This window comes from Sturnira hondurensis, unplaced genomic scaffold (assembly GCF_014824575.4).
Source record: "Sturnira hondurensis isolate 20B ecotype Veracruz unplaced genomic scaffold, ASM1482457v3 Scaffold0008908, whole genome shotgun sequence".
NCBI classification, from domain to species: Eukaryota; Metazoa; Chordata; class Mammalia; order Chiroptera; family Phyllostomidae; genus Sturnira; species Sturnira hondurensis.
Window position 1 is genome coordinate 5,096,318 of NW_028081539.1, and position 19,001 is coordinate 5,115,318.

The 19,001-nt window shown below is 38.2% G+C and overlaps 1 protein-coding gene across 1 annotated transcript in view; it reads left to right on the forward strand.

Moving 5' to 3' along the window:
- HMGCLL1 (3-hydroxy-3-methylglutaryl-CoA lyase like 1) overlaps positions 1 to 8,478 on the forward strand; it is a 171,502-nt gene extending 163,024 nt beyond the window's left edge. Inside the window, exons 8-9 of the mRNA XM_037056355.1 lie at positions 295 to 420; positions 4,834 to 8,478. Of these exons, the coding sequence (XP_036912250.1) occupies positions 295 to 420; positions 4,834 to 4,935 (228 nt within the window). The 3' untranslated portion in view covers positions 4,936 to 8,478. The remainder of the gene's footprint in view (positions 1 to 294; positions 421 to 4,833) is intronic.
- Positions 8,479 to 19,001: the final 10,523 nt, after the last annotated feature.

The window sequence follows — 19,001 nt, forward strand, 5'->3', positions numbered from 1 at the left end:
CTGAAAAATTATACTTATATGTGCTCTCATCAATGAAAACACCATCCTAATGTTGTTCTACAATTCTTCTAGTTCCCAAAATCCTTAGCAGAGTTTGTTAGCCTTAAAAATAAGATGAGTCAGAAAAGAAATCAGCACCCCAAGGATTGACTGTACCAGCAGCCGGTGGGTAAGTGAATGTTTGGATAATGGGTTCAAATTTGCTTTTTTGCTCTTTGGAACAGGGTAAATAGAAACGCAACAATTTAGGTGCCAGAAATATACAAGCCCTGGGTGTTTTGGTTTGTTTTTCAGATGGGGATTAACGTGGTGGACTCCGCAGTATCAGGATTAGGGGGCTGCCCCTATGCGAAAGGTGCCTCTGGAAATGTAGCCACTGAGGACTTGATATATATGCTTAATGGCCTGGGGCTCAATACAGTAAGTTAGTTTTGCATATTTTAATATTCATGCATTCTTCGCAGATCCAAATTGGCGTGCATCTCAGATTTGGGAAGCAACTTTCGGGTCAAAGTTTTACTACTTTTGCTATTTGCTAAAATGCACAGTGGGAAAATGCAATAAAAACTCTTTGGGGAGCTTTATAAAGTAACGTACTGCTATAGTTCCATCGCCAATAATGCTACCATTCCACATTTTTATAGTGCTTCATGACCTCTACGTAGTTTTTTAAATGCCTTATCTGATTTGATTTTATGCACTTTGTGAATTAGAGCCTGTGTCTTTCCTGTTGTGATTATTGTTTTCACAGTTTGGGTTTTTTTATAGATGTTTTCCTTGGAGGAAACACAGATCTTGAATTGTCTCACAATGACCACAAAGGCTTCTGGACAGAAGCCCAGGGCCCACTTAAAATAGTCAGTGGAAGAGCAGAGCTCAGTACTACTCAGGTATCAGACAGCAGATGGCAAGAACGGGCTCTTCCCAAGTGGCACTTGAAAGTCCACATACTCTGTAATCACAGCCACCAAAAACAGCACCTGATTATGCCACATGCTTGTTAATGTGACTTATTAGTCTATGAAGCAGGGTTTTTTTTTTTTTTCAGAAAAAAAATATAAAAGGCAAGAGAAACAGTTCACAGATGATTGGAAGTTCATAATATTTTCTGAGACATAAAGCATCCTCTGGATTACAAATGAAATTCATTCATATTCTCTTTCTCTGGTCCCTCCTGTCTCTCTCTCCTGTCTCTCATTTCTCCCCTGTCTCTTAGTTCTCTCTCATCTCTCTTCTCTCTCTCCCTCTTTTCTTTCCTCCCCCCCCCTCAGTCTCCCATCTCTCTTCTCTCGTCTCTCCCCTTTCCTCACCCTACTTACATGGATGCTTCTGCAACACCCAACTTGCCTGCAGCCCCATTGCCACTCCATTCTGTTTCTCCCCCCTGCACCTCAACTCATGGTTTCACAACCACTTGGAATTGTCTAATCCCCATATTTAATTTCACTTGAGAGTGAGGCACTGCCATCCTCAAACACTCTCTCTTTCTAGCATCAACCTGCCTATCCCCCAGGTCCATACTATTGGGTTCCTCTCCTTAGTGCTTCCATACTACCCTCTGTGCCTCCACCTCTGAACCTATGGTGAGGTTGTAGAATGGTCTCATTGCTTTGTCTCCCCCCATCCCTGCAGCCAGAGAGCAGTTATTACAGCTTACTCTTACTCCTTGCTCATTACCTAGAGATGCTCAATAACATTCATTGATATCATGTGGCACTAATCACCAAAAGCTCTTGCTTATTAACACCAAATGCTATGGGCTATCTTCTCTGATTCTGAATAATTATTATTTCACTTACAAAATAGCTTAATTATTTTGATGAGAAATATATAGCTATGACAGAAACGGAAGAGAAGTAGATCTTTTCTTGGAGATTCAGTGACTGCATTGAACACAGCAGATGCTTAATATGTTTTAGGTCATGTTCTATAACTTGGGTGTCCAAATGCAATTAAGCCATGTCTTCATTCCTAAGAATTTTACAAGTCAAAGAGAATTGTTGCAGTGAGTAGCAACTACAATGCAACCAGTTGCCATGCTAACAAGCCAAGATTCTCTGCAGAATCAGGTGTCACTGTGGCTCATCTGCGCAATCAATGACCAGGAGTGACTAATTTGTAAATTAGTGGCTTGTAAATTATTGGCTTGTAGAATTGACTTGTAAATTATTTCATCTGTTTGTCCCTTTTTTACTGTCCTTGCCATAACTATATCAGCACAAGTCCTTACCTTTTGCCTGGGTATTCATCTTCCGAGTTATGCTGGCCTGAGACTTGCCTTTAAAAAAATTGTTTAATTGATTTGAGAGAGAGGGAAGTGGGAGGGGGGAGAGAGAGAGATCAGTTTGTTGCTCTGCCCATCCACACGTTCATTGGCCGCGTCTTGTACGTGCCGTGACAGGAGATCAAACCTCTGACCTCGGCATATCAACCAACCGAGCTACCTGGCCGAAGCCAGACTGGCCTTTAAACTTATATGCTCCATGCTGCCCCCAGAGGTTTTCATCTAAAATGCAAATATGAATATGCCTTGCTTCTGCTTGTGCGCTTGTCAGTGGGTTCCAATTTCCTAAAAAAAAAGAAAGGCTGGGTTCTATCACCTAACAGCAGTTTTTGACATTTTTCATCCCATGGCACATATAAAATAATTACTAAAATTCTGTGGCAAACCAAAAAATACTATATTTTTGCCAATCTGACAAAAACCAGTGTAATTTTTATTCATTCCTACTAGATGGCTATTGTTGTGTGAGCCATTGTCATTTTTTATTTGACAATCTATGGAAAAGAGGCCAGTGCCCCTGACTAAATAGTCAGGTAGCACATGTTTTAAAAATTCTATGGCACACAAATTGCTGACCTAATGTGAACTAGTCATGGGTTTCTGGTCATCTCTGCCCATCATTCTCCACATACATCGCGGTATTTTCAGGTGTCCTGCACTGCTCTTCCGCTGTGTGCAGTGCCCCATCCACCAGAAATCATCCCTCTCCATAGAAGACTTGGGCAAGGCTTTACCTTTCCCGGCACCCTTCCTTGCCACACTCCGCTCCATTCTCCTTCCCTCAGGGACTTCACTGCCCCGCAGCTCTCATGATCACATGAGCATGTCTGTCTCAATGACTTTAAGTGTAATACTACAGGGTTTCCTGTTTGGGGGATCCATATTGCCTGCTTCACGATAAGCACCCTGAAGACAGAATGTATTCTGCATGATGTTCTTGAGAGTCGACAGAACATACTAGAGAACATGAGGCATGTTTAAGCACTTGAAGAATGATTCAAGCAGAAAACTGTACTTGAACAAGAATTAAAAATAAAAAACTTTTTAAAAAATGAATGATCTAAGGATATATGCAATGTTCTTTTATAATGATACCTGTTAATTAAATAAAATGGTCCAGAAAGGCCCCAAACAAAACCCTTCTTTGGTAGGATACGAACACATTCCACTGAGTAATTGTTATAATTTGAATTCTTGGAAACTGAAGAATATTGGTGACTCAACTCTTTCTGTGTTTTCTTGATATAGTTCAGAAATGGAAGACACATGTAGCTGATTATTTACAAAATTAAACATGGCTGGATCAAGAATGTTAAACTAAACTGTGTCTATTAGACAGCCCACACAGAGTCATCCCCATGACAAAATTAACTTTCTCAAGCCAAAGCATGTGTCCATACCCTAAGAACATTTTATAATAAAAAGAAATATTAAAAATCATGTATGTGCCATTTAAAATATATTTGCTGATCAATCTTAAATGGAGAGAAACATACTACAAAGAAAAGAGTGATGTAAAAGTTTTCAAAGAGAAATTACTGGGTTTATATATTTTTTGGAAGGGCAGCTTTAATTGGATATATTAGATTGGTGATATCTTTATGATCCTTCATATAAAAAGCCCCTGATTATTAATACTTGTCTATTTTAAGAAAAGTGCTGACTCACATAAATATTAAACACATACTTAATGACAAGTCTGAATCTGTTCAATTTTAAGCCCTCATTGTTTCTAATCCATGTTGAAGGAGTTTATGAAATGCTACATGAACACAAATCTCTGGTTAATCCACCTAATGCTCTGTATCCCCCAGTGACAGTAGGGGTGCTGGGTGGAGACCTCAGTGGTAACCTTTTGTTACCAAGCCCCAGAGCTGAGGAGCATGCCTTGAACTTGGCTTCATACTCAACTGGCTATCTGTCATACGTGGATTTACCCCAGCCTTTGTTGATCTTATGTATGTCTTCAGAGAGACAGTACAACCTCTCAGGCAAACAAACTCCAGATATTTAATAAATGCCATTCATTTTATCTGACCTACAGCTACCTCCTTTGATAGCATACCCATATTGGTTTTGCTAAATAAGGTTTAAAAACATTATACATTGAACTTTCCTGAATTTCTTACAGCTTTGTTATTTTTTAAACAGTAAAGAGGTATTTTTCCCTAAGTCCTTATCTATAAACTCCTCCAAACCATTATTATTTTAATTGACCTTCACTGATATTTATAGATTGTTTCTAGCGTCATTATTGTCTGTATAATTCAGGTACCAACCTGAATTACACTGATTTATTCAGGTGTGGCTAAGTCTTTGGTTTTATACAAGGGACAAATTCAAGATAGGTTTTAATATACAAGAAAAATCTAAAATATTGACCACATGGTTCATGAAAACAAAGATTGCCTCCAAATCAATAATGAGCAATATATTTTTTAGTCATTTCAAATGGTTAAGTAACTACTAATGAAATGAAAAGGAACCTGTTTTGTCCTATTTTTCCTAAATTCCTCTTCCCATTTGGTATCCCTTCTTTCTCTTACCAGGGAGTGAATCTTTACAAAGTGATGGAAGCCGGTAACTTTATTTGCAAAGCTGTGAATAAAACCACGAACTCTAAAGTAGCACAAGCCTCCTTCAAAGCTTGACACGAATGAATTTGTGACTTAAGGCTGAGAAGATCCATTTCGGCTACAGATATTCATCTAAAAATCATTACTGCCAACTTGTCCTGTAATGTGAAATCATACAGTTGGGAAAAAAGATACTTTAAAAAGAGTATAAGTGGATACATTTTGAAGTCAACAGCAAATAAGACCAGTCATCAGGTAAATTGCAAGCTGGAATTAAATAATAGAGTTTGTTGACATGCCTTTGCACATGGAGAAAAGTCTGCTCTTTTGCTCTTACAGAAATAACTTTTTAATTTAGTAGATGTGAAATGGACTTCGGTTTCCCTAAGTAGGGATGGCAGTGTTAGATGCCTAACTGGGCTGCTGCCACCAGCATCGAGTGTCGGTCATTTACAAGCTCCTGCATCGCACACAAAGTGTGTGGCCTCGCGTCCTGCTTTGTGCCCCCGCACCTAACTTCCCGTTGGCCAAGTCAGTTAAATTATGGACCAAGCACCAAATCTCCAGCCAACCCTACATAATTTTTAGCAATAGAACTTTTACATTTCAAGTATGACTAACACCTGTTAACTATTTCAATGACTTTATCTTGTTCCAAGGGGCTGTGGTCCATGGCAAGACGCCATATCCTGGAAAGGTATTACGACCTCCCGTCTTTGTTACATTCTTCCAGTTTACCATACGTTTTCTTTCATCAGTTATAGTGAAAGACCAGCATGGTGTTACTCAACTGTCTAGAAACAGAAGGCACGACTTTCATTGTGCTGTCTAAATTACAGTGATGAGAATAGAGAATAGATTGATACATGTACATAATCCACACTTGTAATTTTCAGATCACTTCCAAATTGCCTGAGGAAATGTTACTGTGATCCTAAGAATGCCTATTAAACTGGTTTTTAATTTATGAGATAAAATGTTTTCCACTGATTCAGGATATTTTGAACAAATCCCCTCTTTTTTGTTGACTATTTTATGGTTATTTTAAAGTGAAGTGGCTGGAACTTTATCTTTTGTACTAGAAAGATTTGCTAGAAATAGCAAAAATATCAAGTCGAGGAGAAGAGGAACAGGAGGACTATGTTAAGAAAAACATTTCTGTAACCTATGCAAATAATACAGAGACGGTATTATTACATGCAGGTCTAAAACACCAGTTCTGTTATTTATGTAGACTTCTGTAGCAATATTGGGTGATCTTATCTTTGAATACATTTGAATATAACTTGAAATATAAATGTGAGCATTGTGGACTTTCTATTAAATATTCATTAAAACATTTAAATGAAGAGGAATTCAATAAAATAAGAGAAATACTGTTTATGACTAAGTTAACCTTAAAGTTGTATAATAGGAATCATGAGGAAAACATTGGGAGTTGACAAAACCAAACTATATTCCCATGGAAGAGGCCACCTCTCCCAGGTTGCAATGGTTGACAGAGCAGGATCTTGTAATCCAGAGTACTGAGCAGCTCTTTGCATTTGGGTTAGTCTTTGGAGGTGGGGGCAGTGCCAGGAACAAACAAAATGGCAGCTCTTTATGGGTCTGCCTGTTACGTATCCCCTATGCTTCTCCCCTCACAAAGAACACATCCCTGTGCCCTGGGGCAGCACTGGGACATGCACCCTGATTGTGCGTAGCAGGATGTACACATCTTCTGGGATTGACTTTTCCTGTCTCTTACACAACTGTGATCATTTCAGTTGTGTGTTAGTTGGAAATGCATCTGTTGATACAACCTGCTGACAGAAGCAGCTAAGGGGAAAACATTGCTGTTTCTAAATAAAAAGTAAGACTCTCTACAGGGCTGAGCGAGGAGTCAGAAACCTGAAGTGCAGCCTAGCGCTCTTATACAGCAGCCCTGTCTACCAGTTGGTCATTTCTGAGAATAATCTGATGCTTTCCAATCACAACTCACCATGAGAAGGTTTGTTTGGGGTATTTGTTATCCTTTCTCCACCCAGACCACCCAAAGCACTCTGCTAGGTCAAAGGAAGTTTATTTTCTGTTTTTTTTTTTTTTTGTGGGGGGGAGAGTTATGTAATCACATAAAGCTGCCTGAAATCTATAGGCAGAATCCCCCTAAGGCTGTATTTCCACATGTACTGACCTGGTTAGAGTTGGGGGTGGAGTGAGGGTTTAGGAAGAATGAGAAAGCTTGAACCCCACCCAGGGTGGTATCAGAAGTTAACTCTGTGAAAGAAAGGTTTCGAGGGGCTGTTACGTGCCCAACCCCAGTCTCCTTCTCTGTCCTCATGCAGTGTTCGTCACTCCGCTCATTCCCGCTTTTTTGAAGCCCTTTGGAGTCCGTGCACACTGCTCTATCCCATGTCCTGCTGCCTCTTTAATATTTTGGTTTCCTCTTTCTCTCCTTTGTTTTTACTTGTTGACTCACAAAATAAAAAAATGGCCTAGATCTCACTAGTCAAAATATGTTCCAAGACCAGCAGGGTTGTCATCACTTGGGACATTTTGAGAAATGTAGAATCTTGGGCTCCACCCAGGACTGGCCACATCACAACTTGCATTTTTAACAAGATCCAGGCAGGACACTTATGCTTGTTAAGTTAAAGGTCTGAAAAGCACTTGCCTATTGGACACATCCCCTCTTGGGTATCTAATGGGCACCTGAAGCCTCCTATATTCAAAAGGCCTTGTTCCACCTTCCCTTCCTGCATTGTGCTCTAGCCCACAGCCTTTCTCTCTGCTCCTGGAAGTGTAATCTCACAAAAATTTTTTTAAATGACATTTTCTCCTCTCTTTCCTTTTGATTCAGACCAGCCTCCTCTAGCACCCTGACTCACTTGCCTCCCTCTTTCCTTGCACACCAACTCCCTCCCTCATTAAGCCCTCAGGACAATCAGGTTCTGGTTAGCATCAAATAGCCTTTGGAATAAAGCCTTGGGTCTGTTGACCACAGAAATCGAGTTGCTGTCAAACTAGAGATAACATCTAGGCCTCAGTTTTGTCTGAGCTCCAGGCCCAGAAAATCTGAACTACTACACCAACCAGATCCTTGTGAAACCAGAGGAATGACATGTGGCTGCTGTTGGGACTGTATACAATGACCAACCACCCTCTGGCCTGGCTTCCATCAGTCAGTGGAGACCACAACCCTAACTCTCTCCGTCACCGTGATTAATGGTTCTTCTCCTGTGTGACCCCTTTCCCTTAGGGGTCACCAGGGAGCCAGGTCTTGGAGTAAAAGCTCACCTGCAACTCCAGGCTTGTGCCATTTTCTTAAATCAGCCTTTACTTTCTTTGAGACAAACTCCTGTTCTCTTTTGATTGGGCTTTGATGTATGGAGGAGAATGAACCCCTTTAGTTCAGAAACAGAACAAGCCAGTTTCAGACCCACCTTTAGGTCCTTGACCTTAGTTCTTCTCTGCCTGTGATGCTCTTGGCCTGAACATGACTGGCTACTGCTAGTCGTTCAGGTCTCAGCCTAAATACCACTTCCTAAGTGAGTCTTTCTGGACAACTCAGTCTAAAGTAAGATTCCAGTCTTCTGTGTCCTCTCACATCAATTTGCTTAATTTTAATTTTTATCACCCCCAAGCGGGGACCCAGCCTGCAGCCCAGACCTGCCCTGACTGGGATCAAACCCTCTTGCTCTGCAGGCTGGCACTTAATCCACCGAGCCACAGCAGCCAGGGCTAGTTTTTATTTTTATTATAGAACTATTAATCCGTATTTGTTTGCTTTAGTTGTTTATTTTCCTTGTTTCCCCAAAAGAAGGCATGATTCATGAAAAGGCTTTTTATCTTCTTCATTTTTACTTCTTTCGTGCCCTGAACATAGTGCTTGGTCTAGTACAATAGCTGTCTAATAAATGTTAGAAGAAAAATAGAAATAGAAATGAGTTTAATTCTAGCATGTGGGATTTTTTTAAAAATTCCACTTGAACTCCATTTAATATACTTTTTAAATATCCTGAAACCCTAACAGTCTTTTTAAGGTTTATTTGTTTTATAACAGTTTGGGAGCAATACTTACAGAAAATTTTTAAAACCTATATTAAATAATTGAACTAAGGACTGAAACATAGGACTCAAAAAGCGTTAAATGCTAGAGAAACTAAAATTGTCAGAGAAACAATCACTTAATCAGGAATATAACCATCAGAACTGGTACACAAAGTTAACAATATTAATAATACAATTTTCCTGAGATGGAAAACATGCATAAGCTATAATAGGAAGTGCTTATAATTTCTTCCTATCTCTTTGAATCTCTCTTACATACACTCAGACACATATACACATGTCCTCACACTCACGGGTGCATGCATGTATAATGCACCTTTCATTCAAGGCCGACAAAGCTCAGTGTCCTCATCTACACTTCCTGGAACTTGTCTCCTCTCCAGGGGGTGGGCAGTGTGCTGCCCACTCACAAGTCTGCTGTAACATGCCAAAAGAGGAGAGCAAGGCTGTTACATCAGCTGTCATCTGTGTAGTTAAGAGATGTAAAAATTTCAAAATGACTTTATGTCAAGGCGTAATTAATTTGGTATTCCTTTGGTAGTTATCATCTATACTTGTTTCAGAATCAAGTCTTAGGATTGATATAACCCTTAATTCTCAATGCCCAACACGTAATAGCAAACTTTCTCTGTTTTCTCAATTCAGGATTCACATATTATTCGTCAGTTGGGGATAGGAGAAGGGGCTTAACCATACTGATGCCTGACCTTCAGCTATAGAGATTCTGATTTAATTGGTCTCGAGAGGACATCAGTATTTTTTAAGTGTGTATACAGGCAGTCTCATGTGAAGTCAAGTTTAAAAATTTTCACTCTAGAGCAAAGGTTTTTAAAGTGTGGTCCTAGGACCAGCAGGATGAGCAATGTGGTCCACTTTTTCTAGGAGTTGTATCCAGGTGAACCAGGGTTATCTGAGAGTCATCTCACAAAACACATATCATTAGTGTGCATCTACTCCAGAGATGAGGGTAAGCAATGAAATACCAATTAGAACACAATTAGAATTCACTAGAAATACAAATTCTTGGGGCCCAACTCAGATCTACTGAGTTAGAACTTCTAGGTTGAGGCCCAGCAACTTGTGGTTTTGCAGGCCTCCCTGGTGATTCTCAGGGACCCTCAACTTTGAGAATACTATTCTAGTGTGCATTACCTTCCCAGTGAGTCACCACTCTTGGAATTGGGGGGGGGGGGATGGGCAAGAGTCAGTTCATTGCTTGTTCTGCATTCATACAACAAAGCATCATTTCAAATCAACACTCACAATAATCCAAATGATCATATCATTTCACATTCCTAGGGCTTACTAGGGAGAAATGGGGTTATAAAAGCAAATGTAAACACCTGCTGCCACATTCCTCTCATGGACTCTGTTTCCCACTCCACATGATGGAAGAGCTGTGTGAACAGGCTCATCATAATCATCTCTCTAAAAAGCTTGATTCTGAGATCAGATTTATAGTTTTCTATATATGATATCCTGCAAGCTTATTATAAGTGTAAAAGAAAATTAAAGTGAATGCTAGGGAACACTTGGGATAGCCATATGGAAGATTTTAAAAAATGCATCAATTGAGGTAAGGAGACATTGTCACCAAACTACACTGTCCCAGTGAGAGGAGAGGTTTAGTGGACCTAACTGCATGTCCATCAGTCTTGAGTCTGTTCTTGGCACGACTGGATGTATTACTCAATGGCTATACCACTTTGGTCAATTTGTCTCGAAACTCCACTTCAAACCTCACTTCCTTCACCAATAAAACGTGGATCATAATGGCCCTTATTTATACAGCTGTTAGGAGGGTTTCGTGAAATAATGCTTACAAGTGTTTGGCAAAGTGCCTGGTACTTAGTAAATGGTCAATGTTAACTATCATCATTTTTATTATCCCTTTCTGAGGCACCACCTTGGACTGAAATTTTTCCTCCATTATGAGTTGTTTAGCCCTCAGGGAGGCTCTCGTAGAAGATCATCCTTTATCCCTCTCCAGGTAAAGAGGGCATTATCTTAAAGAGCCTGTCATGATCCCTTAAGGACAGATAACCGTCAAGCCCCCAAACCATGTGATCTTAAACTGACACTAAAGTACTACGCTTCGCTTACTGTACTGCATCAATGAGCTGGGCACTCAGAACTAATTGTTCTTTGTATTTCTTGTAACTGTAGTTATGAGTTGGGACTGAGACTTTTATTGAATAAACTTGTTTAAAAACATCATACTAGGTTTGGTCTCCATATTCTTTATCACTTAACATCAGAAATTTTATAAACATTAGGAATTTGTCCCATTCTTTTGGCAGCTGGGCAGGTCAGCAGGGAGACCTATTCCACCTGAGTTGCCAGTATTTATGTGGCAGGCTGTTTTGCTAGACGGGCCTCAAATTTCTCCTTGTTCTGCAGAATATCATTCCACATGTCTCCATTATGTGTAGTTGTGTACTTAGTTAAAGAGGGCTATTCTTTGATTCCATGAGAACCATCTATCCTCCGCCCTGGGTCATAGTACCAAGTTTATGTTTTTCCTTTTTAAGATTTTATTTATTATTAGAGAGGGGAAGGAAAGGAGAAAGAGAGAGAGAGAGAGAGACAGATCCATGTGTNGGCAGGTCAGCAGGGAGACCTATTCCACCTGAGTTGCCAGTATTTATGTGGCAGGCTGTTTTGCTAGACGGGCCTCAAATTTCTCCTTGTTCTGCAGAATATCATTCCACATGTCTCCATTATGTGTAGTTGTGTACTTAGTTAAAGAGGGCTATTCTTTGATTCCATGAGAACCATCTATTCTCCGCCCTGGGTCATAGTAGCAAGTTTATGTTTTTCCTTTTTAAGATTTTATTTATTATTAGAGAGGGGAAGGAAAGGAGAAAGAGAGAGAGAGAGAGAGAGAGAGAGAGACAGATCCATGTGTGGTTGCCCCTTGTGCACCCCCTGCTAGGGACCTGGACCACAACCCAGGCATGTGCCTGCCCTGACTGGGAATCAAACTGGCAACCCTTTGGTTTGCAGGCCAGTGTGCAGTCCACTGAGCCACACTAGCCAGAGCTCAAGTTTCTGTATTATGGAAGGACTTTTCCCTTCCAAGAAACTAGAGAAAATACCTCAAAACTTCTGGTAACTGTTCATTGAAACTTTCCTTTGTCCAGCTATTTTTCTAAGGCCCCTGTTATTGATGAAGTAGACAAACATATCACATGTAGCTGGATCATTATCCTGAGTTGCCTGAACCTGTAAAGCTGCCTCTTGGTCAGGTTTTCCCAGTGGCCTCTGCCTGTACATGAATGCCAATGTGTTGGATTATTAGGCACACATTCTGGAAGCATTCTGAGAGGCATGTGTCATTACAAGGAGACGCTGCCTATTTTTCCCTGGAGTTTCATCCATGTGAAACAGGATTATCCAGGAGTCAGTTGATAAAAGTCATACTTTTAAAAAATATTTTATTTATTTATTTTCAGAGAGAGGGAAAGGGAAGGAGAAAGAGTGGGAGAGAAACATCAATTTGTGATTGCCCCTCATGTGTCCCCTACTGGGGACCAGTCCTGCAACCCAGGCATATGCCTTGACTGGGAATTCAACCGGCAACCCTTTGCTTCACAGGCCCGTGCTCAATCAACTGAGCTATGCCAGCCAGGGCAAAAGTCATATTCTGAATGTGTGTGTACTTGAAAAGAAGGAGGAAACAATGAAATTGAAATACCAATGTCAGGTTCGTTTTTAAGCTTTGAAAATAGTTAATTTAGAAATATTTGTTCTTAAATTGTGTTACTAAAAATGTATGATCCCTCACATAAACTTCATATGCTTTTATTTTAAAATCACATATTAAAAGGACTATTTTGTCTAAAAATTTCAGTAGTTTCTTTTCAAAATGTATTTGCTAAAAATACAAAAAACTAGTTTCTTCTAACTCTGCAAGAAGACATGATAGACATTAGAAAAGCACAGTTCACAATAGCAAAGTGCCAGAGGCAACCTAGATGCCCATCAGTAAATGAGTAGATCAAAAAACTGTGGGACATTTATACAATGGAATTCTATGCAGCAGAAAGAAAGAAGGGGCTCCTACCCTTCGTGACAGCATGAATGGAACTGGAGAGCATTATGCTAAGTGAAATAAGCCAATAGGTGAAAGACAAATACCATGTGATCTCACCTATAAGCAGAACCTAATCAACAAAACAAGCAAGCAAGGAAAATATAACCAGAGACGTGGAAATAAAGAACAAACTGATGGTGACAAGAGGGGAGGGGAAAGAGGGATAACATGGAAAAGAAGGGAAAGGGTCATCAAGGAACATGTATAAAGGACCCACCATGGACAGAGCCAATGGGGAAAGAATGGAAGGTGGGAGGTGGGGTGGGTGGGGTGGGGGAAAGTGGTGGTGAGAAAATGGAGATAACTGTATTCAAGCAACAATAAAAAATAATTAAATTTAAAAAATACAAGCAGCAATATCTTTGTAAACTTCAGTCAAATCTTTTCTGTGAAATTGGAGGATAGAAATTAAAATAAAATTTTGGTCATGGTTTTGTAAGTGTAGCTCCAAATGCACTTCTGTTTGGATCCACATATCTTGTATCTTTCTTTCCCCCACTACAGCTTTATTGAAATGTTATCAACATACAATTTGTCAAATTTTAGGGTGTACAGCATGTTGATTTGATGCACTTATGTACTGTGAAATGATCACCAACTAATAGTTAATGCCTATATCACATGACATAATTGCCATCACATTTTTGTGGTAAGAACATTTATGATCCACTCTCTTAGCAACTCTCAAGTTTATAATACAGCACCACTAACTACTATGATCACCATAGTAGAATGGTTATTACCAGGGGCTGGGGAGTAGGGAAATGGGGAAAACATTGGTTAAAGAATACAAACTTCTCGTTATAAGATTAATAAGTCCTGGGGATTGAATATCTGGATATTTTTTTGCAGCAACCTTAACACTAAGACATCTATTACATGTATATGAAGAGAAACACATGTATTGACCTGCCTTTAAACAGAAAAGGCTATATCTTTGGTTTTGTTGGATTTCAAGTTCTTCATTGATGTGGATGATCAGAGGAGATCAAGTGAGAATTATGGGAAATGAGGAAGAAAGGAAAATTTGTGATGACAAAGATTAGGAGCATGAGTGGGAATAAATGCGTGTGTTTTTCTAAGGGGTTTGTAGACACATATAAAGGATGGCATCCAACACGGGTGTTGTGAAGTTCTTAGTCCTGCTTTTATGACTCAGATGACGGGAAGCCCTCCCCCAGACCCACTGGACCTCCATAGGGCTACTCCAGCATGAGGTATTTAGTGTGCACAGGCGAGGTTATCCTCCAAGGCTGTCCTCTGGGAAGCTATGCCGTTCGGGTCAATGACTTTGTTTTTTAGAATTGGAATTTCATTGAGTCTCTTCCATTAAAAAAATGAAATTTCACTAATATATAGTGACATTCTTCTTTTATATAATAAAGCAGATAATATTGTTAATATAGTATTAACAATGTCTTATTGTTAAATCATATTAACCAATTCAATTACCCACAATATTCCTAGGTTTGTATTCAAATGATATTTAGTTGTTTTCTAAAACTCAAACCCAGGCTGAAAAAAGAAGTTTTCAACTTTTCAGGTAATATAAAGATGTGTCAAGTTTTTCTAAAATAATTTCAGTGAGCTATAAATAACATATTAGCTTTACAGGCAGAATATTTGAATACATGTCCATAGTTGTGAGGCAGTGACTTTGAAGGGTTATCACTTACTTCTATCTTGAGTTGTGTTAAACATGTTATTTCATTATTGTATTTTTCATAACATATGTAGCACTATTTAATATAGAGGTATTAGAGCTGGACTTTAATGATACATAGTTTTCCAATATGAATGAAGGTTTCTACTTTGTATGAATTATTTAAAGAACAAGCATTTCTACAGGAAGTACTGCTGTGGTCAGGATTTATTTGCCCCCTAGTTTTAAAAACTCAAACACAAAAGCTTATTCCTAACATGGATTTAATCTACCATTCTAATAAAATTTTCTGTTATCTTCTACTACCCCACCCTCAACAGCCTCTGTTCAAACTCCCTCCAAATGAATCAGAACTCCTGAATGTCCTCCCCTACCTCACGCTCATCACTTTTCCTGATAGTCTCCCTCAGGTAGCTGCTACTCATCCAGTGTGTTCTCATAGCAATTTGTTTATACTTGATCACTTTTCAGTGTCATTATTTGCTATGTGCCAGTCTTTCTGACTAGACTGTGAACTGCTGAAATTCAGAGGCGGCCTCACATGCATCTGTGTATATCAGGATCTCTCCTTATGTCTAACACATTGTAGCATCTCATGGATATATGTATTGAGTGAATTGACATAGTTACCTTGAAAATTTGAGGGATTCATGACCAAGTTCATTTCATAACAGTCTGCTATTGAAGTGTGTAGGGCAAAATGTAAGTCCTGACCTCAATGACTTCATAATGTGATGTTTTAGAACACTGTACCTTCATTATTCTAGTTTGGAGGAGTTCTTACTCCTGAGTCATCTCATGGCATTTTCAGTTTTACTTACTATCTTAAATCCCTGAAGATGGGGATGCCAAGCAGAATGTTAGTAAGCAACTAAGATATATTTGATGTTTGAACCACTTTTGCCAGAATTGCCTCAGTTACAAGGTAATGAGCTGTTAATGAAACTTGTAGGTACCTCTGTAAGGGAACTGAAAAAGCACAAGTGCAAATCAGATTCTTATTTGTCTACAGGTTTCATAGTAGTAAATTGTATTCACTTAAACAAGTATTCTTTGAGCACATGTATAAGATAAACGCTCTGCTAAATTTGGAGGGTTCAGTACTGAACAAGGTAGAAGCAGTCCCTGCCATTATGGATATTGCACTCCAATTCTGAGAGGGTAGCTCGGTGCAAGTCTGACACATGCACTACGGGGTGACAGGTGAAGGTACACGTAGGAACTCTAAAATGTACCTGATGTGCTTGGCAAGGTCGTTCAGGGAAGGATCTTCATGAAGACCAAGATACAGATAAGCCAATGCTATTGGGAACCAATGACTAGATAGTGCTTAGGTAGAAAGGATGAAAGACTTTCTAGATGAATGGCATTAATCTCATTTGACACCTTTCTGACAACACTATATACTTCTGTGTATTTGTCTATTTTTAGGCCAGTATTTTCCAGTTATACTGGCTACACATTACTTACCTTGGGTTTGACTCACTATCTGACCTCAAATTCTAGCACATACCATTTCAGGAGTTTATTTATCACTTCTGTCATCAGTTCTTTGTCACAATGCTCAAGCTAAAGGGCATAGTACGCAAAAAACAACAAAAAAAAAGAAAAACTATTTTGAGACCTTAAAAGTCTAAGCCTGTGGATAGCTTATACCATATTTTTAGGACTATAAAATGTACCAGACTGTAAGACGAACATAGGTTTCAGAGGCAAAAATAGGGAAAAATTTGAAGCAAATAATGTGTTAAAATATTTAATAACCTGTGATCCCACTCCCAGCGAGCCATGTAAGCTACATTCAGGCTATAAGACACACCTCCCTTTTCCTCCCAAATTTTGGGGGGTGCATCTTATAGTCCAAAAAATACAGTAAGTTCCCATTGATTTCTTCATCATTTAGTAAGTATTAATGAAATAGAAATACAAAAGGCAATAGAAAATATCAATGAAACTAAATGCTGGTCCTTTGAAAAGATAAAGAAAATTGACAAACCTTTAGCTAGACTCATCACAAAAAAAAGATCTCAAATAAAATCAGAAATGAAAAAAGTTACAGCTGATACTACAGAAATAGAAGAGATCAAAAGAGAATACTATGAACTATTATATACGAAAAATGGGCAACCCAGAAGAAATGAATAAATTGCTAAAAATGCAACCTCTCAAGATTAAATATTAAAAAATAGAAAATTTTAATGGACAAATTTTTAAGGAAATTACACCAGTTAAAAACATCCCAACAAACAACAGTCTAGGACAAGATGGCCTTCATAGTAAATTCTACCAAAAATTCAAATAATTAGTACAGTTATTCTCAAATACCTTGAAAAAGTAAAAGGAGAGAGACATTCAAACTCACTTTATAAGCACTGCCCTGACATCAGAAACAAAAGACATTGTAAGGAAAGACAATTACAGCCAGTCCCCTTGGATGAACATAGATGAAATAATTTTTAACAAAATATCAGCAAACTTAATTCAACAATACATTAAAAGGATCACACAACATAATCAACTGGGATTATTCCGGGAATGCAAGGATGTTTCAACATCTGCAAACCAGTAACAGTACATATCACATTAGCAAAATTAAAGATAAGAATCATAATAACATCTCAAGAGATAAAAATTTGACAAAATTCAATATCTATTGGTGATAAAAATCCTCAACTAGTGGGTGTAGAGGGAATGAACTTCAATACAATAAAGAATATGTATGACAAGCCCACAGCTAACATCAGACTCTGTTAAGAAGCTGAATGTTTTTCCTCTAAGGGCAGGAATGAAGAAGGATGCCCACTTTTGTCAGCATAGCACTGGAAGTTCTAGTCAATAAAAGGATAAAAAAGTATTCAAATAGGAAAGGAAGAAGTAAAACTATTTGTGGATGACATGATATTATATATGAGTAGAAAACTCCAAAGACTCCAAGAAACTTAGGACTGATGAAAATGAGTTAATTTTGTGGGATATGAAAATCAACTTACAAAATCTGTTTCTTTTCTACACACTAATACAACACATCAAACAGATTTTTAAAAAAATCACACTTACAACTGCATCGACAAGAATAAAATACATAGGAATAAATTTAACCCAGGAGGTGACAGACCTATACACTATAATCTATAAGGTATTGGTGAAAAAATTGCAGAAGACACAAATAAATGAAAAGATAACCTATGTTCCTGGTCCTTGGAAGAATTATATTACTAAAAGGTTTATACTAAAAACAATCTACACATTCAATCCAATCCCTAGCAAAATTCCAATGGCAGGTTTTACAAAAAAAAAACTCACAACAGAAGAAACCTAAAATGTCTATGAAACCAAAAACCTTGTATAGTCAAAGCAATCTTGAGAGGGAAAAAAAAGCTGAAAGTGTCATGTACCCTGATTTCAAACTATACTACAAAACTATAGTAATGAAAAGAGTATGGCATCAGAATAAAGTGAGACATATAGATCAATGTAACAATGCTGAGAACAGGAATTAACTCACACATATATGGTCAATTAATTACAAAAGAGCCATCTATATACAATGGGAAAATGACAGTTGCTTCAATAAATGGTGTTGGGAAAACTGGATAGACACATGCAAAAGAGTTATACTGGATCACTGTCTTACACTATACACAAAAATGAACTCAAATGAATTAAAGGCTTGAATGTAAGAACTGAAACTATCAAACTTCTAGAAGAAAACATAAGCAGTTAGCCCCTTGTCATTGGTCATAATAATTTGGACATGACTCTCAAAGCAAAGGGAATAAAACCAAAAGGAAACAAGTGGACTACATTAAATTAAAAGTGTTCAGTACAGCAAAGGATACCATCAATAAAATGAAAAAACAATGGGAGAAAATATTTTCAAATCATATCTAATAAGGAGTTCATATCCAAAATACATAAAGAACTCATATAACTCAATAGCAAAAACAAAACAAAAAATTCAATTAAATAATGGACACAGATCTGAAAAGACTTTTTTTCACAAAAGGACATATATAGTTGGAAAACAGACACATGCAAATTTCCTCAACATCACTAATCATCAGAGAAATGCAAATCAAAACCACAACTAAATATTACTTCACACTTGTTAGGATGGCAATTATCAAAAACATAAGATATAATAAGTGTTGGCAAGAACTTGGAGAAAATAAAATCCTTGTACACTATTGGCGGGAGTATAAACTGGAACAGCCATTGTGGAAAACTACATGGAGTTTCCTCAAAAAAATTAAAAAATAGAACTATCATATGATTCAGCAATTCTATTTCTGGATATTTAGCTGAAGGAAATGAGAACACTAATTCAAGAAG